The sequence below is a fragment of the Triturus cristatus genome, chromosome 4_2 (genome assembly GCF_964204655.1).
Source record: "Triturus cristatus chromosome 4_2, aTriCri1.1, whole genome shotgun sequence".
Lineage (NCBI taxonomy): Eukaryota > Metazoa > Chordata > Amphibia > Caudata > Salamandridae > Triturus > Triturus cristatus.
The window spans coordinates 721199397-721224566 of NC_140586.1; the positions used below are offsets into that span (position 1 = coordinate 721199397).

Consider the following 25170-nt stretch of genomic DNA (forward strand, 5'->3'; position numbering starts at 1 on the left):
ACCTAAATCAATTTTAGGCCACCAGTAAAGTGCTTTTATCTTTTTTTTGTGTTCTAGATACTCCTGGATGGCCCTCATGACCTACTGTGATGATTTTTAGTCTAATTCCCACAGGAGGGATAATTCTTTCGCCTCGACAGACAAATTCACCATCCAGACTTAACTCATCTCTTACTTCCCAAAATGCTCTGAGTTGAGGATTACTTTTGTCTGTAGTTAACCACCCATTAGAAATTTTCTTTGCAACTTCCATGAGTAAATGATCCTTATCCACTTCATGCTTCCATTCATTAATTTGTAGCCCACAAGACTCTGAAAAAACTCCTGCAACACAATAGTCATTCCAGCTGCTTTGATCCACTTCCTTAAGTGGCAAGGACATTCTACTTAAAAAATCTGCTATGATGTTTTTAACACCCGGCACATACTGTACTTCGTATACAAAATCTTGGAGTCTCATGGAAAGCCTAGCTATTCTAGCTGACGCTCTGCAAAGACCCTCCGTGGTGAGAAGTTTAGTTAACGGCTTGTGGTCCGAACGAAGTGTGAATTTTTTTACCCCAAATAAACTTTCTGAAGTGTTCCATTGCCCACACTCATGCTAACGTCTCTCTCTCAATTACCGAATATTTCTCTTCACAAGGAGACAAAGACCGTGAGGCAAACGATATTATAACTTCTACACCCTACTTTGTCACTTGGGAGAGAACACCCCCAAGTCCCATGCCACTGGCGTCCGTAGTTACCAATGTTTCAGCAAAAGGATCAAAACCTTGCAAAGTGGGTGCAGTTGTAATAGCATGTTTAATTTCTAAAAACGCTTTCTGACAGGCTGTGTTCCATATGAACGGTGTTTTGTTTTTCATTAATTGTCGCATTTCAAAAGTTTTATGTGAAAAATGGTTGACAAATTTTGAATAATATTCAGCTAATCCTAAGAATGATCTAAGATCATCCTTGGATTTAGGTGCCGGCGAATTGATGATGGCTTCAACTAGTTTTTGTTTGGGTTTAATGCCGGAATCACAAATCTCATGACCTAAATAAGTGACTTTACTTTCCGCAAATTTGCATTTAGTACCTTCAGCGACTAGTCCATTTGACTCTAATATTTTTAACACCTGTCTCAACTTAAAATCATGATGGAGTTTGTCTTTACCCATGATTAAAATGTCATCCTGAAAGAAAATTACCTCTGGTATATGACCTAGTAGGTTAGACATCAATCTTTGAAAAACGGCCGCTGCTGATGCTAACCCGAATGGCATTCGTGTAAATCTAAAACAACCAAAAGGGGTACAAAACGTAGTCAGATGTCTACTATCAGGATCAAGCACCACCTGATGGTAGGCAGCCGATAGATCTAGGGTAGAAAATACTTTAGCACCACGGGTGTGGGATAGCATTTCATCAATTCTGGGGAGTGGAAATTGGTCGACTAAAATATTATTATTCAAATATCTCAAATCAACACATAAACGGGCCTTTCCATTTGCCTTGCGAGCAACGACCAATGGAGAAACCCATTCAGCAGCCTCCACTCTTTCAATAACACCATTCTCTAGTAATTTTTCCAGCTCTTGTTTCACCTCTTCCCTAACAATGAATGGTATATTCCGAGCCTTGTGTATTTTGGGTACCGCTCCATTTTTTAAAATGATTTTGTGTGTGAAACCTTTAAATTCCCCCATCTGGGATGAAAAGACCTTTGGAAAATCTTCCAACACCCATTTTTTTGTGTTCTCACTTTCACAGGCTACCAATACCTGCTCTTTACTGTTCGGGTCAAGTATAATATTGAGGTTTTTCTGATCCATCCACCCCAGGACGGAAGGTCCATCCTTGGAAACATATAATTTTCCAGTAGCATGTCTTCCCTTGAATCTAAAGATCAAAACTCTGAAACCTAGTATATCAATTTTTTCCCCAGTGTAGCTTTCTGGGGCAATGTCACTGGGCTCCAAATTTGTTCCAATGTGGGAAACAAACCATTCTTCCCATACATGTTTGTTTACAATTGTGTATGGAGACCCCGAGTCGGCAGCTAACTGGACATCAACTCCACCCAGTGACATTGTGCATATAGGTTTAGAGGAACAATCATCAGTAATGTTTAACACAACATTTTTTTTTTTTAATTGAATTTGAAGCTCTTCGTCTGAAGATGCTGAATCATCATATTGTTCAGAATCGTGTATACACGCAACTTTGCTCTTGCTTTTCTTTTTGGGCCTTCTCCGGCAGGCTTTTGCAAAATGACCGACAATACCACATTCCAGACATTTAGCGGATCTTGCAGGGCATCTATCAAAATTTGCCGCATGAAGACCACTACCAAATCTGTAACAAATTACATTCCCATACTTCTTTTGTTCAAACCTATCTTTCTTTTTAACTTCAGTTTTGGGATCTCTGTAAGATTTTTGAACTGTTTTACCCTCGGAAATTTTATTTACTACTTCGGTGTCTTTTTTTTCAACCGATAAACTCACTTTTGCACATCTTTCGGAAAGTTCTGCTTTTTTAACCATTACTATATTATCTTTGAGACTGCTTTCGCCTTCAACCCACAATTTGTCTTGTAACGCCTTATTTTTTGCGTACATGACGATTTGATCTCTAATCAATTCGTCATGTAATTGAGCAAATTTGCATTTGCTTGCAATTTTCTTTAGGGCAGAAACATATTCCTCAACACTCTCATGTTTCTCCTGTTTCCTTTGGAAGAAACTATGTCTGGTTACAGCAATACATACAGTGGGAGAAAAATATTCATCTAAATCAACAATTGCTGCTTTGAAAACATCTATATCTCCACCTTCCCTCTCTTGCTTTTGATTCTCATTGTATATTCTCAAACCCTCAGGTCCTAAACTATACAATAACATCCTTTTCTTTCTTTCAGGTGAAAATACGCCATTAGAGTCTTCCATGTTCGCAATATAATTTATAAAGTACTCTTTCCAGTCTGTCCAAGGAACTGGTGGATCTCCTGGTACAGTGAGAAATTCTCTAGGCGAGTTGATGTGCATGGGATTTGAGGTGATAACAGGCTCCAGGCTAGCAGTGGCTGTATTAGCCGTATCAGGCATGTTGTGAAAGTTGGATCGTGGAACTTGCGATTAATTTAAATGTGTTCAGGGTAAAATCTTCAAAAGGGTTTCCTTTTTTTTTTATTTATTTTTTTATAAACGTTCCACAGCGTGTAAAATTAACCAAACACCCTTGTATTCTAAAAAAACCCCCTTGAAATGTACGTTAGGAATAATGTGCCGTCTTACTTGTAAACATCTTCGTGTTCGCCTTCACAAAACACACGTGGGTTCGTATCCCATCCTCGTCGCCAAATTTGTAGTGAATCCTCCAACACTTTGTGGGCATTAATAAAGATTTATTAAAGTTGTAAAGAGGTAAAATACAAGGGTGCTGGTCACAACTCTTCTTGTTTCATCTGCCCACCTACATTCTACATTCCATCCTAAATATCCATTCCATAAAACGTCATGATGCTCTTTCTCCCTAAAGTTCTACTAACTTAAAGAAGTACTATACTACACCAACCCTCCCTTTGGAGGAAACCTTCTCTCGCCATGACCTCACCAGTAAGAGGCGTTACAGGGCTCGCAACGGACCCCAAAATGTAAGTGACCACCATTGCAGACAACACCCACCTCCACAGCAGTACTAGCTATTGCCCCTTCGATGTAAGGTCAGGGAGACCCAGCTCCCACATGGCGCGCGCTCGTCTCAGGTGCTGCATTTCTGATGAGGTGTGGGAGGGAAAACTGCCTGTACCAGAAAGCCACAGGGAACCAGAGCCTACCCCCTTGGAATGAGAAAACGTGGTTTGTATTCCTTTTGCACTATTTATAATAGGTGATCTTTGTGTCCACGGACAGAATCAGAGCTTGGCTGGAAGATGACCGAGTTTTGGCTGAAAGAGGCGGGCAATTGGATCTGAAGGTAAGACGGATTTCCTCTTCTCTGAACTCATTCAGAACACCGGCTCTTGAAATACATCGTAATCAACAAAAAACTCCTCCGCAAGCATCAGACCATGCAGAACGGCGCAGCCAGACTAATCCTAGACATCCCCCATCACAACCACATCACCCAGCACCTCCGAGATCTCCACTGGCTCCACATCGAAAGAAGAATAACCTTCTAGCTCCTAAGGCACGCATATAAGGCCCTCCACAACATCCGACCGGTATACCAAACAACCGCCTCTCCTTCCACGCCCTCAAGATAAACCTCTAATCAGCTGACCTCACCCTTGCCACCATCCCACGCATCTACAAGCCCAGAACGGGTGGAAAGTCCTTCTCCTACCTCACAGCAAAGACTCGGAACGACCTCCTCCTCCTCCACTTCTAGCAAAGCCAAACACTGCTCCAGTTCAGGAAGGACCTCAAGACCTGGATCTCCAGATGATCCCAGCACCAAACAGAGCTGCCCCCCCTGACCCTTGAGACCCTAACGTGTGAGTATCTGCATGTCACAAACCACTGATTGATAGTTTGAATCACCTTTTGTCAAGACGTGAGGAGCTCATTCTCAGTCGTGTCTATGTGCACGATAATACCTTTGGAGCATAGGCCCTTCACACAAGATACATGCGGTTCATGAATGAGCCATAACTGTTTAGTATTCTTGCTTCCTGCGCCCGTTTTCTTTTCTATGCGTTATGAAGCCTAGACGGTCCTGCATCTTAACAAAAAGGGGCGTGGTGGGGGGGGGGCAGAGGATTTGCGGCCAGAGCTCAGCTACTTCCGGCCTTGTCGAGAAGTAGGTAATTGCAGTGCTGAATTCAAATTCTAGCACTTAAGACACCATACCCCAAGGCCCGCTTTGTGCTGGGAACAAGGTAGGCTCATTTTCGCTCTCTCCCTACCAAGCCATCCCAGTGCCCGAACCTCTGCCACCGAATTTCCTGAGCGCTTCGCGGTCAGCATTGTGTAGCTTCCCGCACCCGCTCATACTGGGCATTACAGTAGTTGGGAAGAGGGTTCCGGGAAGGGTAACCTAGTCCCAGCCCCAGGACAACTATGCCTAAGTCTGCTACTCCAAGGCCCTCCTCTTTTTGTTCTCAAAGTGGCCTATCTTTGTGCTCTTCGTTGGTTGAAGTCAGCGCAACACAAACCTCTATCACCACCCTGTTGACCTATAAGCCAACCCAACTTCAGGCGCTGGTGACCTCGATGTCTCTTGCAGTCCCAGGCCGCACTGCCTCCTCCCAGGCTCTGCCATCCTGGCTGCGGGTGCCAGTATGGCTCGTGCGCCACACTTTGCTTGTCACCACCTTGCCGGTGTCGGCCCTCTCCTGGGCACCCCGTACTCACGGGGACGCGGCTTCGCAAACTGCTGTCCACACCTCACACCAGCATCTTGTTGTGCGGCATCTCGTACGGTGGCAACATCAATTTCCTCCGGCGACAAAGCTGGGGACTGCTTGTCCCGGTCGCCTTTTAGGCTGTGCTTGCGACCACGCCCCTCTTTCCTCATTGGGCCTTATGAACCCAAACTTCCTGGTCACTCACTGGACTTTTCCTTGGTGTGCTCTCCCTGCAGTGTCCTTTGTCTGCTGTCCATGTTGGGCATTAGCCTTCTGGTTGGCGGTAATATCCCATTTGCTTTATGTTGTTCCTCACCACTCTTTTTGGCGACAAAGGGAACTGTACCCATGGATGCACCGATGGCACCAGTACGACCGTCAGTCCCTGAGCTCTTTCCCTGAAGCCCACATCAGAGGTTTGTGTATCGTGAGTGGGTGGGCAGGTGAGCACCAGCCCTGCCAAGTAGCACGCATCAGGCGTTAGACTAACACATTTTAGTGTGGTGGTCCACATCACTGCACTAAAATGTAAAGTCACGCATTTATAGCGCCTCCTTGACACCACTGGTGCTGAGGCACAGATGCAAGAGGTACAGCAGCGCAGTCCAAGCACCCCTGATTGAGCAAACAGCGCAGGCCTGGTGCTGCTCTGGCAGTATGTGTGACTGCACACTCTCAGGCCGTCTTATGCTCTCCTGAATGGGGCACGTCATCAAGGAAGGAGCTTCGTGCAGTGGCAGTTGTGAGGGCCATGTGATGCAACTTCTGTGACAGTCCGTTATATAGTACATTTGCATTTAATACTGAGGGGAAGGCACATAAACTGTAAGGGTATTGTGCAAGCTTAAACATTGCAAGCACCAGCTGAGCCCCCATGTGCACCTGGATAGCTGAGGGTACAACGCTACACCAATAAGATTGCACGATACAGACAGAGCTCGGGGAGGCGCAGTCAATCCCTGGTTGCGACAGCTATTCACTCTGCTTTGAGATGGGAGCGCTGCAAACGCGGCACAACATCGACCTCTCTGCACTTGTGTTCTGCTTTCCTTCATTCACCTTTGCGGCACATGGTGCAGGCTCCCCTCTTCCATGCACTGTCTCTGTCTCTGGGAACCTGTGTTTGGAGATTTTGAGTAACAGACAACCTGACTATCGAGCTCCTTCTGAGCCACATGCATCGGCTAAAGCCCTGTGCGTATGCACGCGTTCTTTTCTTGTCAGCTCGCATTCTTTTCTTGTTCGAAGAGAGTTGGGGCAGCTGTCGCCAGTAGGTGCATGTGATTATGTTGTCTGTTATTTGTAGTACTAACGGCATTATGGGTTCGGAAGATGGCGAGATAGTTGTTAGTGCACCTGTTACAAACCTCTCTAAAGCAATCTGTCTTGCTGAAGTGACAAGGGCACTTCCATTTCTGGTGCTTTGCAGCAGATTCAAGATGTTATAGTTTCTCCTTGCTCAACTGGGTGTAATTTCTGATATTTATAGGTTTCCCTGGACGCCATTGCTTGATTTTGCTCATGAGAAAAGTGTCACTCATAGTTGTGGAACGCCACTCATAAGTACACTGAAACTATGAAAATGTCTCACATAAGCAACCTGACACAATTTTAGTTCTAAGCCGACTGGGAACCACAAATTTCTCAGGTCTCATAAAAATTCATTTTCTACAGTAAGCTGATCAGCTAGCTGACAAAACACAAATAAGTCACCTTCACTTTACCTCTTTCAAAATCGCATCCTCATTGCAAGCTGTGACCCACTATGTTTCAGAGATGGTACCCTTGCACAGCTGTACAAAATCCATGTTTGCTATAATTCTTTCATTCTCAAACAAGTTAATATCCTGAGTTCCTTCCGGGGGAGTAGTTAATCTGAATAGATAATCAGCTCTAGAGTTGGTAGCTCCAGGTATATATACATGACATCAAAGTTATTTCCTTGTAATTTGGACAAAATTCTGATAAGTCTGGAGAAGGCATAAGACGTTCCTTTATCCCCCTAATAAATACATAAAAGGTTTGTGATCTGTGCACAAACTAAAAGACATAGGTTTTGAATTTTGCAATGGCCCACGTGCAAGCAAGTGCTTCTCTCTCTAAAGTGCTATACGCCCAGTGGCGTAACAAAACATGAGGGGGCCCCCCAGCAAGATATGCTGCAGGGGCCCCTCATGCTCATATCAGTAGGGGCTGAGGGGGTCCCCTCCAGTATGTGTAAACCTGGGGACCCCCTCACAAGAGTCCCTCAAACCCAATTAAAATAAATAGTCCTTTCACATTGGCACAAGGAACTTTTTTGTCCAGGGGCCAATTTGCTCTCACGGGACACACTACCGCTGGAGAAAGCTCTATCATTTGGCTGCCAGCAACATGGAGAAAAATGTTGCTGACAGCCATAGCAGGACTTGGGGACCCAGTCCCCTGTCCTGATGTTTAAAAATAAAAATATTATAAGGTAACAGAGTAGGGATACCCTGCCCCCCTAGGCCCAGTGGTGGTGGGGGGGCAGGGGGTTGGCACACTGAGGCCAAAATAAAATAAGCATTTGCAATACAATAGGTCTTGCATTTAAGCTACTTTGAGCTATCAGCACTGTAAATGACAATGCCTTTTATTTATGTTTTGGTTTTTAAAACATAAATAAAATGCATTGTCAATTACAATGCCAATAGCTTAAACAGGCGTAAATGCGAGACCTATTGCATTACAAATTGTTTGTTTAAAGCAGTGATGAGATGCAGGAAATCCATGGATGGTTATGTGTTATTTTAGCTTCTTTTATAAATCTGGGTGTGGGTTATAGATTTATGACTTTGATTGTGGGAGGCGATAGGGGTTGATTGTGATTATTGGGAGACGTAGTGGGAAGATGTAACTCAATAAGGGCATTTGGTGGATTGCCATTGTTGATTCTTTTAAATGCTGATTTGTTATTGAAATTATTTTTTGTATGTATTTCATGAAGGATTTTTGTATTTCTGTACATTATATGGCTATTTACGTTCCAATTAAAGTGTTATGAACTGAATTGAGTGCTTTGTGTGATTTGGTGTAAATCTGTTCCGTGGTTTTTGAGATATTAAGGTACACAAATATTTGTGTATCTAGATGGTTGGGTTCGAAGGACTCTTGCGAGAGTTCCTTGAACTCAGTTTTAAAAAATTAGGTGTTCTGATTGGCCCAGGGGGAATTTTTCACCTTAGGCCAATTACTCCAGAAGGAGCGAGTACTCTAATTGGCTGCCTGCAACATTAAAAAAAATGTTGCAGGCAGACATTACAGACCTCAGGACTTAGTCCTGTGTCTTGAGTTTAAAAAATAAAAGAAATATAGGGAGAGATGGTAGGGATACCCAGACAGCTGAGCCCTTGTCACCTGTTATAGTGATCTCTAGTTACTAGAACTCGTGCCCTAAGTTAGTTATAACTTGCGCCCTCCTTACCATGCATAGCTAGTTACCGCACATATTACATCACTCGTGGGTACGCGTTATAGTTATGAGAGATAAATATAACTGGGAAACTTCAGTAGTTTATTTGAGTTCAAAACATCTCATTGTCGCTCAACTGTTCACCTAACTATCTTGTCACTTTCACTTTTTTTGGGTGAATGAATATATATATATATAGAGAGAGATACATATATATAGAGAGAGAGATAAAGCGGGAGAAATAGATAGATAGAGATACATATAGAGAGAGAGATAAAGAGAGGGAGAAAAAGGTAGATAGAGATACATATAGAGAGAGAGATAGAGATACATATAGATAGAGAGATTGATAGAGATACATGTAGATAGATAGAGATACATATAGAGCGTGAGAGAGATACATATATATATATATATATATATATAGAGAGAGAGAGAGAGAGAGAGAGAGAGAGAGAGAGAGAGAGAGAGAGAGAGAGAGAGAGAGAGAGAGAGAGAGAGAGAGAGAGAGAGAGAGAGAGAGAGAGAGAGAGAGAGAGAGAGAGAGAGAGAGAGAGAGAGAGAGAGAGAGAGAGAGAGAGAGAGAAGAGAGAGAGAGAGAGAGAGAGAGAGAGAGAGAGAGAGAGAGAGAGAGAGAGAGATATAGATATATAGAGATACATATAGATAGAGATATAGATATAGAGAGAGAGATAGAGATACATATAGAGCGAGAGATAGAGATAGAGATACATATAGAGAGAGATAGAGATACATATAGAGAGAGATAGATGGATAGAGATACAGATAGATAGAGATAGATATAGGTATAGATAGAGAGAGAGATATAGATAGAGATACATAGAGAGATAGCTAGAGATACATATAGATAGATGGATAGAGATACATTACCTACTGGCGGTCGCCAGTAGGTAGATATAGTTAGGACCCTGTTTCCATAGGAAATCCGCAACATTCTATTTGGAATAACTTTGGCGCCGGTCGACGAATCCTCGCGAAATTTTCAAAATAGGTGGGGCGCTACGCTCCGCTCCTACCCTGAAAGTCTCGGGGGGGATTCGTCAAGCAGGGGCCGAGAAAAAAGGGGGGTCCCAAAACGCGTTTTCCCCATGCATTTTTCCATAGGACCTTTAGACACAGCTACAGCCCGAACGGCTGAACAGAATTACTTGAAATTTGGCAGAGAGGTAGCCATAAGGTCAAGGAAGTGCCTTTTGCAGGTCTGGTGTAAATCTGTTCAGTATTTCCTGAGAAAATAGCATTTAAAAGCATATATATATGTGGGCGGAGCCTAACCACACATCTCATCCTGAGATCTGATTGGCTGTCAGCACTTCATCCAAGAAGTTTGCAGCCATCTTGGGACCAATATACATGATAGCACCTCATTAAAAAGCATTGCAGTTAATAGAAGGTTTTAAGACTTTAGTTACATTATAAATCATTTGTTGATGGTACCATACTCATTTTAGGAATTGTGGTATGTTCTAAGGTGATTTCACCATGTGAAAAAGCCTTCTGCTGGGATATCATGATTGAGAGAAAAATATTTTCTCATGCTTTTACCACAGAGGTTTGGAAGGTGATCTATAGGCTAAACTGAGAGCTTATTTTCTGTAAATTCACATTATCTTTCTCAGTCATGTGAGAATGAAGTCTGACATTCTCAGTAAAACATGTACATCCAACAAGGGCAGAGACTGTCAGTTGATTCCTTTGTGTTCTACTGCAGCTTCCCAGAGTGTTCCAAAGAACTACTAGAGCGCTAACAGTCCTACTTATGATAAACGTATGGCACACCTTAAGCCATCTTGCTTGGATTAAAGTGGTAACTCTTAAAACATTTAATTTAAAAAGGAACAAAATGAGGGGGTTCATTTTTCCATAAAAAGTATGATTAGTGCTGCAGAAAGAAAAATTAGGGCACATTTTGAGTGACTTCTCAAATCCTCTTCTATTTCATTAAAAAATTCTGTCATGCAGACTGAAACATGCACTTTCAATACCAGCAGCAGTTTTCCCTGGTGAGCAGTAGCTTTACTACAGTGATCTAATGAGCAAAAAGAGTGCTAACATTCTGAATTTATGGCAAATGTGTGACACATCTGAATGCCTTCTTGATGGAATCAAAGTAAAAAACTGAAAGTATTTCCTACTGAGGAGACTGCAGTAAATGAGGAAATTAGGAAACTTCATAACAAATAAGTCTCCCAAGATGGCCACCAGAGACAAAAGAGCCCAAATGTAGCCCAAATATCACCCAGATGTAGCCCAAGTATAGCCCAATGACAGAATGTCCCAGAATGTTCTTAAAAACAACTAGAGCGCTTACTGTCTTCATTATGACAAAAGTAAGGCACACCTGAAGCCATCTTGATTGGAATAAACTGGTAACACTTAAAACATTTAATTTAAAAAGGAACACAATGAGGAGGTTCATTTTGCCATAGAAATTATGATTAATGCTGAAGAAAGAAAATGAGGGCACATTTTGAGTGACTTCTCAAATCCTCTTCTATTTCATTAAAAACTTCTGACATGCAGACTGAAACATGCACTTTTAATACCAGGAGCAGACTTCCATGGTGCAGTAGTTTTACTACAGTGATCTAATGAGCAACTAGAGTGCTAACATTCAGAATTTATGGCAAATGTGTGACATATCTGAATACCTTCATGATGGAATCAAAGTAAAAAACTGAAAGCATTTCCTACTGAGGAGACTGCAGTACATGAGGAAATTAGGAAACTTCATAACAAATAAATCTCCCAAGATGGCCACCGGAGACAAAAGAGCCCAAATGTAGCCCAAAATCACCCAGATGTAGCCCAAATATAGCCCAATGACAGAAGTGTGCAAAACACTTATTATTTTGTGTTTTTGCAGTGTTATATAGTGCAGACTTGTCAGGTATTGGAGTGCTTTTCATGAGCATTGGTTACATCACACAAGAACAAATTCATTTTGGTTGTAGACATGGGGAGACTAAGTGATTTGACCAGAATCACAGAATGTCGAGCTGAAGCAGAAACTTCAACCTGGTTCCCCAGTTGCAAAGTCTGCAGTTCTGGAAGTAACACCACATCCTCTCCCCTAAGTGCAACATTTAATCAAGTGGTCAACTGGATAAAAAAACATAAAGATAACAAATAATTTAAAAGTGCTTTGTCGCTATTTGAAAACTCAGAAAATATGTCCTTATTTTAGTCTTTTAGAGCACTAACCATAATTTTGATGCCAATAAGACCCTCTCATATATGTAATTTCTAAAGGAAATGCTCTAGGTATTACAGTTTTGATTACATCAAGATGATGTCAGGCGTTCCACACTTTTGTAATAAATATAGAATGTTAGCAATCTAGTTGTTCATTAGGATACTGTTGAGAGGCAGAGGCCAGGGGCACGGACTCTGAAAATTGAAGGCAGGTAGGAGGGTGCAAAGGCAACAATTTAACCACACTGAGCAGGCAGGAAGGGCCGTGGAAGCACAACAGACTATGGAGGGCAGTGGAAAGGGGGGCAGGGGCAACAAACCAACAATACAGGACTTGCAAGAGAGGCTGTTGGAGGGAATATCTATTACGGGTCAAGGAAGCTAGGGGCGGTCCCCAGATCCCCGGGAGCCACCACAGAACTGAGCAGGAGAGTGAGTCAGGGACAAAAGGGGCACCTTAATTTGAGCCGGGGTGCCTAGGAACGCTTGCTCCAAAAATGAAGAAAACAGACATATGAGACATGGAATTGGAGGCAGAATACAATGGCAGTTTAATGAGAAGATGCAACTTCAAAGAAACCGCAGAATAGAGACATAAAGTACAAAATACAGAATCCAGATAATCATACAGCTGTCATAATATTCTCTGTATCTCAATTAATGTACTGACAGAGAGAGAGAGAAAACACATCTATAAATGCATCATGAGAAACAAGTTACACCAAGGAAAATGTTACCTAGGAACACTCACGTTTACTCTTAGAGCAAGCATTCCTGCAATTACAATACAAAATCTTTTAAATGCAAAAGTAAAGAGAACAATGGTTAAACACAACATGACATTTCATATAGGTAAAATAGAATAAGATACTTCAAGCAAAGCAGAGCAAGACATTTTAAGCAAAGGAAGACAAGAGCTCCCAGCTCTTGGGGAAAACCTGCACTGCCTGTTAACCTACATACAGACGGCGAGGTAGTCCGTCGATATCTGTGGGTGCTCCCTTTTTATATCATTTTGTGGGCTCCTTTGCACGCTACATCTACCTACGTATGCTACCCAAAAGCTTCGTCTGCAGATTTTACCAGACATTTCGTCATTTACCCACTTAATGCTGACAATGGACTGGGTGAAAAGGTCAGTCTCTCAGGCCAATCGCTTATCGTAAGTTCCATAGAGCAAGCAGAAAATAATGGGTATTGTACGGGAATTCAATATATTCATGTATAAAATCTCCTCAGTTCTCCTAACTTGACGCTCTGCGGTTGCCACTTCCTTAAAAGCGGGAAACCTGCCCAGGAAGCAAGTACCAGTCCAGGATGCAGCCTACTGTATGTCGACAGCTTCAGGGGGATGTTGAACTTTGATACCGAGCACGGAGCACTCGGGTAGGGTGGGGGCTACTAGTTTGGATCAGAAGGCCTCGCAGACCTGCCTTCAGACTGCTATACACTAAAATTGCAGAGCTATGGTCAATTTAACAAAGAGGCCTACATATTGAACAGAAGGGCCTACACAGGGGTTTTATGCTGGCTGAGTGGTAAGGATGTCTCAGGATAATTATATAGCAACACAGGACCCGCTGGTCAATTTAATATGGCCTACAAATGCAGCTGGCAGGGCAAGGACAAGGGTCTCATACTTCAGGTGTGGACAGAACGGGCCAGGGGCCCCCTGTGATACAAAATCTACCCTCCTTCAAGGCTGTGGCAATGTAATAGACCATTGTGGGCAGAAGGAAGAGGCAATGGTAGTACAACCATACATGCCAACAGACCCGATTCAGCCAGGAAACGTCCAATGTTTTTAAGCTCAAATGGGCTTTATTTGATCTGTCTCCTGTCTACAATATCCTCTTTTTCAATGTAACTCAAAGGGGAAAATCAATACCCCAGTTTTTTTTCAAAATCTCCCTCTTACCAAGTTCAAAATGTTCGCAAGTATGGTACATTGGATCATGGAAGGAAATGGGATAGGGACATGGACTTGGATAACAGAGGACAGGAGGGACATGGAGAGGTGCACCAAACTGACCCTGCAGGGCAGGCATCAGGGTTTGCAGCAGCACAATACACCACACAGGGCATGCAGGACGGTAGTGCAGCACAACAATCCATAGAAAGCAAGAGGGAGGGGACAGGACCATGCACATGGACAACAGAGAACAGAGGGGCAAGAGGCAATGGTAGCTAGCTGACCATAATGGACAGACAGGAGAGAAAGCTGCAGTATAACAGACCATAAAGGGCAGGAGGGACGGATCAGGGGCATTACAATGGAACAGACAAGCCAGGAGGGAGGGAGTAGGGCTGGGGGCAAGGGGGCAGGGCAGGAGCAGCAAGATAGCCATGGAGGTCAGGCAGGATGGGCACTAGAAGCAAGACACACCATGAAGAGCAACAGTGAGACTGTGATGGCATACACACAGACCATGGAGGGAAGGTGGGAGGGGCCATGGCAGCACAGAAGACCATGCATGGCAAGTGGGAGGGTTAGTGGCAGCACAATGGCTATGATGGGCAAGAAGGAGGGTGGAGGGGCATGCACAAAGGACGATGGAGGATAGAAGGAAGGGTCAGGACCTGTGCACAGACAAGAAAGTTCAGGGGAAGGGACCTCACAACAGACCACACGGGGCAGGCAGGAGGAGCAGTTGCAGCACAACAGACCAGGGAGGGCAGAAGGGTGTGGCAGTACAATGGACCATGTAGGACAGGAGGAAGAGGATAGGGGCATGGCATGTGGACAGGCAGGGTGGAGGTGGCAGGGACAGGTTACAGTCATCTGACAATGCTAGGCAGGTGGGAGGGGAGTGGCAGCTCAACAGAACACTCAGAGTAGATAGGAGTGGCAGGTCCATGGGACATGGTGGGCAAAAAGGATGGAGCAGGGGCATGCACAAAGACATCGGAGGGCAGGGGGAAGGAGAATAGGGGCAGCAAGCTAAGCACAGAGTTTAAGCAGGAGGTCAATGATGGGGCAGAGAATTGGGCAATGGAGGGCAGGAGGAGTGGACTGGTACATCATACTAAATTGAGGGCAGTGGCAGCACATCAGACCATGCATGGCAGGAGGGAGAAGGCTAGTCCATGGATTCACACAACAGAGGATAGGGAGGAAGGGGATGGGGCAGCAAGCTAACTGTTCAGAGAAGGCGGGTATTAGGAACTTTATTGTTTTTAAAACATTGTGTCTGTGCGAACTACTTAAAATATGAACAAGTATGCAGCATAATCTCACTTTTATTCAGGAAGAAGAGGACGTTTGTGACTGTGACTCCGGGCTCACTTGGCAGAAACACCCCCTGACCCTCCACCCCCTATCGCAAAATGTAATGCCCGTGAAAAGGGTAGGTGAACACAGTGTTATATAGAACATAGTCCTGAGAGCACGATTGAAAATGAAAACTAGATATAGTGTATGGTATAAACTATGCACCAAAAAGTGTGATATAAGATGAACCGGGCGTGAAATATAATATGCAATACATTGTGCGCAATGACAGATTCATGGGAGAGCGCGAGATAGCACAGGCACTAGCGCGTGCTATGCGATATGCGCCTTGGAGTGTAATATGCACAGGGCAGTGTTGTGTAACCTAACTAGTCTCTAAAGTTGTAATATAAAATATGTGCTGGGGAGTGTAACGTTGCATATGCACTGTGACAAAGATATGGATCCCAGATTGTAATATGTATGGCATAGCACTGTGCGTTATAACATAGGCATCGAGAAAGGCACGTTAGATGGGGCAATATAACCCGTGCAAAGACAAGTGTGGCATGACATATTCACGGGGTGGTGTTACAGTGCACATGGGCTAGAGAGTGTCATAGCATATGCACTAGCTAGTGGAATACAACACAGAGGTGTGTGGCACTCGGCAGGCAATGGTGGGTGTAACACAGCATTGGGCTCTGTCAGGAGCACGCTGTGACTCTCAAGTGATGTTCGTCCCCTTTCCAGAGAGTAAAATAAAAAGTATTACACATCCGGCAGTGGATGTGTGTTTTATTTACCGTGAGGGGGGTTTCTTGCATAGTTTTGGTCGAATTTTTGTCGAATCCCCTTTGAATGGCTTGGTGTGCATGTGTATTAAATGTGCACGTCAATAGCTACCCATGTTTGTATAAATAAACGACAAGGGTGTCTACCAGGATTAGGCACGGTAGGGCATCAGACATGTCAGAGCTTCACTAGTGGTGTAAATACATTCCACGTGGATTCATTGCATGCATAGTCGCCTTTTAATGAATATCACGCAAATCGTCATGGTGATAGGTACGTACGGTTTGTCCAGCATGTCCTAGGTGTGTCTATAAATATATATTTTTTTAAAATAATAAAAAACAGTGGCCGGCCCTGGGGATTGGGGTCAAAAAAATATAATTAGGAGACTGGCCCTGGGGGATGGGGTCATCAGGGCCAATAAATTAGAATAAGAAGGGGAACCAAACAGCCCCCCTTCTTAAAAAACTAAAATAAATAAAAGACTGGCATCGTGCCGGAGGCCATGCCCCCTCCGTGCAGCACTCTGCAAACGCGCCCCCAACAGGCATCTCCAGTATGCGCCAGGGAGCTGCGCTGCAGCCAGGTGTTCTGAGGCCAAGCCCCTTTTTACACCTCTCTGCAACGCAGCTCTGTGGCGCTTACTGGAGGTACCTAGTGGTCTAGTTTGACCCTAGGGACCCTTAGGATTCAGGGGGACTTAATCTCTCAACTTAGAACAGCCACAGGGCGCGTTTACACAGTGGTGAAGGGAGGGGACGGGGCCTGAGGTGACGTGTGCAAACACGCACTATGGCACGTTTTAAATTGGGGATATAATTTCCCTTCAATACTGAGGGCCCCTGGGGGCTAACTAGCCCACCAAGTGCTTCCAGTAAGCGCCACTGAGCTGCATTGCAGAGAGGTGGTCCAGGCCGTGCCACTTTTTACACCTCTCTGCAACGCAGCTCTGTGGCACTTACTGGAGGTACCTAGTGGGCTAGTTGGACCCTAGGGACCCTCAGGATTCAAATGAACTTAATCTCCCAACTAAAAATGGACACAGGGCGTGTTTACACAGTGGTGAAGGGAGGGGACGAGGCCTGAGTTAACGTGTGCAAAAACGCCCTGTGGCCTGTTTTAAGAGGTAGTTTTAATCCCCATGCCCTATTATACACTAGGGGCTTACAGAGGAGGTCATGCTAATCACAGGGGGACCCCAACGCATAATGTTCCCTAGTGTATGTAGGTGTTTTCACTGTATTCTAAGTGTCTTTTAACATAGCACTGGCTCTAGGACTGGTTAGTCAGACTCAGTTACCACCAGTATCCGTCTGAAAAAGTTGAGGGTACAGGATGATTTTGCAACAAGGCTTCTTTCTGCTCTTCTTTTTGTTCTTTCTGCACGTTATCCTTCTTCCTGCACTTATCTTCGTATTTGAGGACTTCTGTTGCTTCTTTCTGCACTTCTTTTGTTTCTTTCTGTGCATTTTTTCTTCTTTCTTCACATGTCCTATCTCTGTAGGCATAGTTAGGAATTAGCATTTAAAAAACCTTTGAAATTCACAGAAAAAACCATAGGTTTCAGGCACGTTATAGTTAGGAATTAGCATTTAAAAAACCTCAGAAATTCACTGAAAAAACCATAGGTTTCAGGGGTGTTATAGTTAGCTGGACTTTTCACATGTACAAAACCATTGAAATTCCCCCGTTATAGTTAGTTCAGCTAACTATAACTCGCGCGGCCGCAATGCACTGCTGATGACGTCACATATTACATCACTCATGACATGGTCAGTGACATCACTCAATGTATAATTCAGCCCCTTTTTAAAAATAAAAACCTGAAGGAGGACCGTGGCTAATCCCTATGGAAGGGTGTTTGCTGTTTGATTGCTGCTGTACAGAGTGAGCGTGCATGCCCCCCCCCCCCCACCCTAATTGGAAAGTTTTTTATTTTTTATTTTATAAAGTTTTATATAGCGCGAACCAGATCCCGAGGGATATCAGAGCGCTTTACAAAAGGAAAAAAGGGAGATTACTATTCAAGTAAAAATGCCAACCAGTTGTAGTCACAAAAAATCACATACAAGTGATACACAATAAGAAGAGAGGGAGAATACAGCTCCAGTAACGATATCAGATAAGAATACCAAACAATTAAAGTCACAATAATCACAGACAGATAGTACACAGCGAGTAATGAAATAAAGGTCAAGAACAGGCTGCTACGGGGGGCAAGCCTTACATCCGAAGGGGCAGAGAGCAGAAACACAGGATGGTAAAAAGGATGTAGAGTCAATCAACGCCTGTTGTAGGATCAAAGGTTGCGCGCGAATGCACATCGCCCAAATTAAGGTAAGAATTAGGAATCTTTTGGCTTCAAGTTTGAAAGCAGTTATTGATGATATTCTGCGCAAATCACAAGTTGCTAGCAGCACAGAAAAAGATATTCATTATCCTAACTGTAGACACATTATCTACAGTATGAGTTGATCACATTTCTCAGATAACAATTATTGAGAATAACAATTTTAGCAGCATTATTTCATAATATGTATGTTACAATGCCACACACCTTTCATTTTGTCCCTTCTTGCTTCAGGTCTAGAATTTCATTTTAAAACTTATTAAGGATGGTTGTTTGTATCTTGTTTCACAAACCATGCTGGCATTGCATCAAGTTAGACAATTTTAACACGTGTGTGGTATCAGTAAAATCTAATAAAGAACCAGACAGCTCACTCTGAACAAACCTGAATTGGTACTAAATGAATAGCATTGAACCGGTCCTTCTGCACAAATAAAACGTTCCCAAACCACCTAATTCATAACCATACAAGCTACTGCAAAAGTTGGTGACCAGACACTGAGAAGTATTCAACCAAACAGGCTTGTGAATAAATCATCGCCTTGTCAAAGGGCTGTGCAGCTGCTGAGGTGGCCCCCTGGAGCTTGGGGCCCCCCCGCATCGCGGGGGCTGTGGGGGCCTGTGTTACAGCTCTGGCGTCCACAGTTACAATACATTTATGACCACTCACATACGATTTCAAAGCAGGCACATTGGATAAAATATTTTTTATCTCCTGGAAGACACGTTGTTCTACCGTACCCCAACAAAAATGTTCTTTCTTTCGTAAACATTTTTTTTAAGTGGTTCCATGAGAGTGACGTAACCATTAACAAATCTGGCATAATGATCTCTCAACCCTAAAAAGGACATTAATTCGTCCTTATTGATAGGTGCAGGTACACCTTTTAAGGCTTTGATAAGATCTTCTTTTGGTTTAATACCTTTTGCAGTAATATGGTGACCTAAATACTTTACGTTATCAGTGAAAAATGTACACTTGTCCTTTGACACAGTCATGCCATGATTAGACAAAATTTTCAGAACTTTGTCCAAGATGCAGTTGTGTTCACAAATATCTCTGGCAAAATGCTAAAAAGCTGTGTTCTTCCTTAAACAAGGTGAACATTAACTTTTGGAACACTCTTGCCGCTGATGCAAAACCGAACAGCAACCATAAATATTTAAAAGTTCCAAAGGGTGTGATGAAAGTGCAAAGAGCTTGAGATTGTTTCTTGAGCACGACTTGATGGTATGGAGCTCTCAGGTCAATGTTACTGTGAACGGTAGGCCCATCCAAAGTGGAAACTAATTTATTAATCTTTGGCAGGGGTTAGCAATCAACTAGAATGTTTTTGTTCAAAGAGTGTAATTCTGCACACAAACATATATATTTTTGTTTTTTAGCAATAACGCCTGCATTGGCAGGTTCAATTATTTCTTCTGCACATAACTGATACAAATGTAGTCTGAGATTATCTCTAATAGAAAATGGAAGATCTCTGACTTTGTGTTTAACTGATACAGCACCCGGCTTAAAAAATATTTCATGTTCAAAATCTTTCACTGTGCCAATAGAGATGGAAAACACCTCAGCATGCTTTTGCAAGAATGACTCTCTACAATCCATGACGGGCACAGTAGTACCCGGTCTTAAACCATGCCAAGCCTCCCTTGATCTTTCCAATCCATGATATCATGTCCATCCACAGCCACATAAAACATTGTGGAAATGGATCTCCCCGAAAACTTCAAAACATCCACAAAATACCCTCTGGTAAGAATTTCAGATTCCCGATAGGCTACAACTTTGATAGCTGGAGCTTCTAGTGCTTTATTACTCCAAAGTAATCCAAAAGTTTCCTCAGAAAGCATAGTTACTGGTGAACTGGAATCTACCATAATCTGTAAACCCACGTACCTATTTGGACTTTGCAAAACGGTCCATTCTTTCTTGCAACACTTCAAGCAACATACTCAACCAAAGAAGTAGATTTGTCAGAAAATTTTGCTTCTGAGGTTAAAATTGTAACATTGTTTCATCATTTTCATAGGTAACATGCTGACTGACGTCAGGTATACAATTTAACTGCATTGGAAGCAGAACTTCTGCATATACTTTCATAAAATGACCTATTTTTTTGCATTTATTACATCCTTTCCCCATGTCAGGATAGCTCAAGCTATTACCTAGGTGGTTGTATGAACCACATCTGTAACAAGCACTTGGTTTGCTGAACATATTACTTCTAATACTCTTTACGGCATTCACCTATGTGCTGTTTAAATATTAGACACAGAAGATGCATTGGTTAGTGCCTTAATAGAAGTTGCAGAGCGTTCTATGTCTTGCGCAGTTTTACCCGTTTGTTACAGGATTGTATTAATGCAACACAGTAAATATTCCTGTAATTTTTGGGAAAAACAATTAAGCACAATTTTATCCCTTAAGTATTGATCGCGAGCATTTTTGAAACAAAAAGTACTGGCTAGAATATGAAGACTGGCTACATATTGTTCAATACTCTCTTCAGAACCTTGTTTCCTGAAATAAAATTTGAAACGCTCTAAAACGACATTAATTTCAATGGAAATATTCCATGTATCACCAGCCTCTCCCCCAGGAGCAGGAATTTCAGGTAGATTGTCAAAAACCTTTTGCCCTTCAGTGCCCAGACAACCATATAGTATAGTTTGTTTCCTGTCAGAACTGTATTCCACGCTATCAATAGACACTTAAGTAATTCTTGAACACTTTAAACCAATGTTTCCATTCCAATTTTGAGTTCCCAGGACTGTCTAGAAATTTTGGAGGTTGTTGGTGTGAATGATTTCCTCTAGACATTAGTGAAATGAGAATTGGGATTAATAAGTAAGAAATGAGGCTTAAAGGAGCTTCCAATAAGAGTACAGTGGTCAAAACGTCCTTGAAGAAAGCAGCAAGGCATACACACTCAAAAAGAAAATGCAACTGGCAATTCATAATGAAGAAAAGAAAACAGTCACAAAGTTATACTTCACCAATTTCTTGTTTGTCCCGTGAGTCAGTAATAAACTCCTTGAAAGTGAAGCAAGCAATTAATGAGGGTCAAGAGGTCGTGTGTACTTAAATTAACAGCACAAGCAGTGCAAGCTGCTGTTCAAAATAGCTTAAAGTGAAAAAAAGCACTATGATGTGGACAATGCTCGCTGTGTCATGGTGCTTTTTTTATCTTTTTTTACTTAAAGCCATGTTGCATAAAAGCCCGCACTGCTGAGCAAAATGTAAACAAAATTGAAACCTGTTGGCTTTGTCAATACTTGTTTAAAACCATCCGGCACTGGCAAGCCTACATTGTTGCTTGCAGCGCATTGGCAAAGAGAGACTTGATGGCTGCCAATGCATGTTTCCTTCTGCCAGGAGAAAGCTGTGCAGACCGTACTTGCAATTCTATCCTAAATTTTTACTTTCCCTCAATTGATCCAAACTTTGTCTGGATTTTAGGTCTCGGCTGTCGAAAGCAGCGCATGCGCTGCGCTCGGCATTCAAGAGCTTCTTGGAATCAATTCAGATTCCGAAGCTCTCTGAGGCAGAGTTGAAGCCCCGCCCATCTTTCTAATTGGTTCTCGTCATGTTGCATGCAAAACGTAGGCTTCTCATTGTAAAGGAGGCTTCTTAGTCCCTCCTTGTTGCCGCCTTGTCTCCTTTCGGGCACGCCCACCCGGATTTGATCTTTTACCAGCGGCGTGACACTCTCTGCTTCATTTGTCCCCACACACTTTTTTCTTCTCACTCAGCTTTGGCAAAGGCAGCCGCATGTTTAGTTTCGCATCGCGCTTTCACTTAAAGTGAAAGCGCGATGCGAAAGTAAACACGCGGCTGCCCACCAGCGCCGTGGTCGCCGGGTTCGTGTTTGGCCCTTCGCATTGCAGCATTTCAACGCCAGAAGCGGAGCCCGTGTGTGTTATTGCAAATAGCTGGTGACGGAGTCCTTGAAACAGACAGCCAGTCTCTCGGTAGGTCTTCCGCTACAGAGGACATGCGGTTTTTCTTCTACCCCGTCTTGTTACATATGTTGTGAAACTTGACCCGGTGTTGTGGTTGGGCATAGGAAGGTGCCAAAGTATCCCCCGAACACTGTATTTACATAGAAGAGGCTGGCAACATGGCGATTACTTCAAAAGGAAATATTTAGGGCACAAACTAACTCCTTAGCACCTGCAGATAAATCTTCCCGCTAGCGCCAAGATAATTCTTGGAGTGAATGTAGCACTTTATAAATATATTCATTCATTCAGATATAGATATGGCAATTTGTGTAGAAAAGCAAATGGCACTGGGTTTTAATCCCTTGAAGCCTGTAATGTTGTAAAACAGTGCGTTCCAGGTCTATGAAACCGGTGTGCATAATAAAAATGAACAACAGTAGGAGGAGGGTACATTCTTATGTGAATCTTGAATATATGGCATTGTAAGACTTGAGCAGAGCACTCAGTTGACATGGAAACCATCTGTTTACTAATCCAAATTAACATAGATAAATCTAATGTTTGCGTAATATGGTAAACAGCAGAGTTCCTGAATATATTTGTTAATGACTTCGCTTATTTCTCTTCAGGATGCCATCGACTGGCTGAGTATTTTGAAGGAATAAAGAAGAACTTTAACTCTGCGGCCCAAGTTTTGAAGGCCAACTGTGAACAAAATCAGCACGGTGAAAGCTGTTACAAACTTGGAGCGTATTATATAACTGGGAAAGGTAGGTACACAAAGTCCTTTCGGGGAGTGCAGGCATGACATTGTTATGAGCCTGGCATTGTACATATTAAGGGAAATCTACTTGTTCAGTATTTATGAATTTATTTGTGGAGCCTCCTACAGTGCATACTGTACTACCTTGAGACCACATTGTTTTATGCTTGGTTACAGATTCACAGGAGATACAATAGTGCAAAACAATGAGGGTTATAGAAAGTTGATTCTGGTAATAGAATCGATGGTTTGTATTGTTCAGTTTATCTGTTGCGATGTGGTGGATGTGTGAAGGAAAGGTGTTGTATGGTAGGGAAAGCGGAGGGTGTGCATAATATCTGTTGGTGTGAGTCTGGCCTCACTCGACCTCCATCTATTGGAGGCATAATTCAGCCAGATCAGGGGTCTCCAACCTTTTTTGTAATAAGAGCTACTTCTGCTCAATGAAAATGATCCTGAGCTACTAATATTTATGCTGTAACAGTGACCACCCAATCTAAGATTGTCAGCGTTGATCACATCAGTGCTTTAGGCAGAATTTCCAGTAGTAATGTAAAACAGGTTTTGGCAATTTGAAATTACTGCACATGGGTAATACATAAAGGCAAAAGATGCAATACCCTTGGCACCAAGGTAATATTATGATTGATAAATCTCTTCAACTCATATAATAGCTTTAAATATGTTTTGAAAATGAAAAATGTCCTAGCTAACGTAACGGAAAGTTTCAATTCTATTAAGGACTCTGAGGCAAGGATTATGCTATTCTTTCTTCACTTTATTGAATAGCAGCCATTCAAAGTTAAACCACTATTCCCATGAACCATATGGCATAACAACACAAGAACAATAGCGTGTCCATGGATAGATAGTCATCCTCCAAATCACCAATCACTGCTCCTAGGAGTATGTAGTCCTCTGTCCCTCTTCAGTCTCCCTCTTTCGTCGCACTAAGACAACCAGCCCGAAATCCTCACGAGTCTTGTTTGCCGGCATCGTCTGCAGAAGCAAAGCACAATGTAAGCTACAGCAGTGGCTCAGGTTTAACCCTGCCAGGGAGTAAAGATCACAACTCCTAATCAATGAGCACGCAACAGAAATTACAAAACAGAAAAACAGTTACTTACCCCATTACGAGGCCGGGAAAGGTAACCACGAAACAGGTACCCTGGGTGGGATAATCCTCGCCTCCGAGTCCTTAATAGAATTGAAACTTTCCGTTACGTTAGCTAGGACATTTTTCATTCTATGTCAGGACCGGAGGCGAGGATTATGCTTGTTTAAAGCTTGCTCACCACCAATTGTGCCATATCCAGCACTGGTTTAAAATAAAACTGCTTAAAGGTGTAGTCGGATGACCAGTCTGCTGCGTTGAGAATGTCTTCCAGACGAGCTCCCAGGGCAAACGTTTTAGAGGCCATGGCCCCTCTGGCAAAGGGGGCACCAAAAGCCTGCAGGTCAATTCCGGCCTCCTTCATCACCCAACGAGCAATCATGGGGGAGGTTTCTTGAGTGCGATAAGCAACTGCCGCTCACCTGAGGGACGGAACTCCTCCGACATTTCCACGTAAGCCTTAAGGCAGGCTACGACGCACAGCTTAGGGGAGTCCAGGAAGGCAGGGTACGATATAGAGGTTGTCCCGCACTTCGTCCGCCTCCGGGCCACGAACGTAACCCCGGAGGGAGAAAAGATCCTGCCCGAAACGTCCAGGGCTCGATCATCTGAAACGCGCCGGCAGGATATGAGGCAGAGGAGCATGGCCAGTTTGGCAGATAACTCCTTTCTGGACAGGAATCTGTTACGCTGCCAGGACAAAAACAAATTGTGGACCTGATTAACGTCCCACAGTTGTGAGTAGCGAGGCTCAGGAGGCAAAGAGAGGCGGATGCCTCAAAGGAGGCGACAAACCAAGGAATGCTCCCCCACTGGGGAGCCATCCACCGTGGTATGGCCGGCAGAAATGGCGGAACGAAAGGTAATAATGGTTCTGTAAGCCAAATCTTCCTCCGCCAAGGCAGGCATGACATTTAGTATAGCCGTCACATCTGCTGCCATGGGATTGAAACCCCGTTGCATACATCAGTGAACCCATCGTCTCCACGTGGAGTACCGCTTGAT

The 25170-nt window shown here is 43.2% G+C and overlaps 1 protein-coding gene across 1 annotated transcript in view; it reads left to right on the forward strand.

The window, feature by feature from the left end:
* Positions 1-25170, forward strand: part of COA7 (cytochrome c oxidase assembly factor 7) — a 49218-nt gene that overhangs the window by 15187 nt on the left and 8861 nt on the right. Inside the window, exon 2 of the mRNA XM_085602611.1 lies at positions 22918-23058. Coding sequence (XP_085458737.1) covers positions 22918-23058 — 141 coding nt within the window. The remainder of the gene's footprint in view (positions 1-22917; positions 23059-25170) is intronic.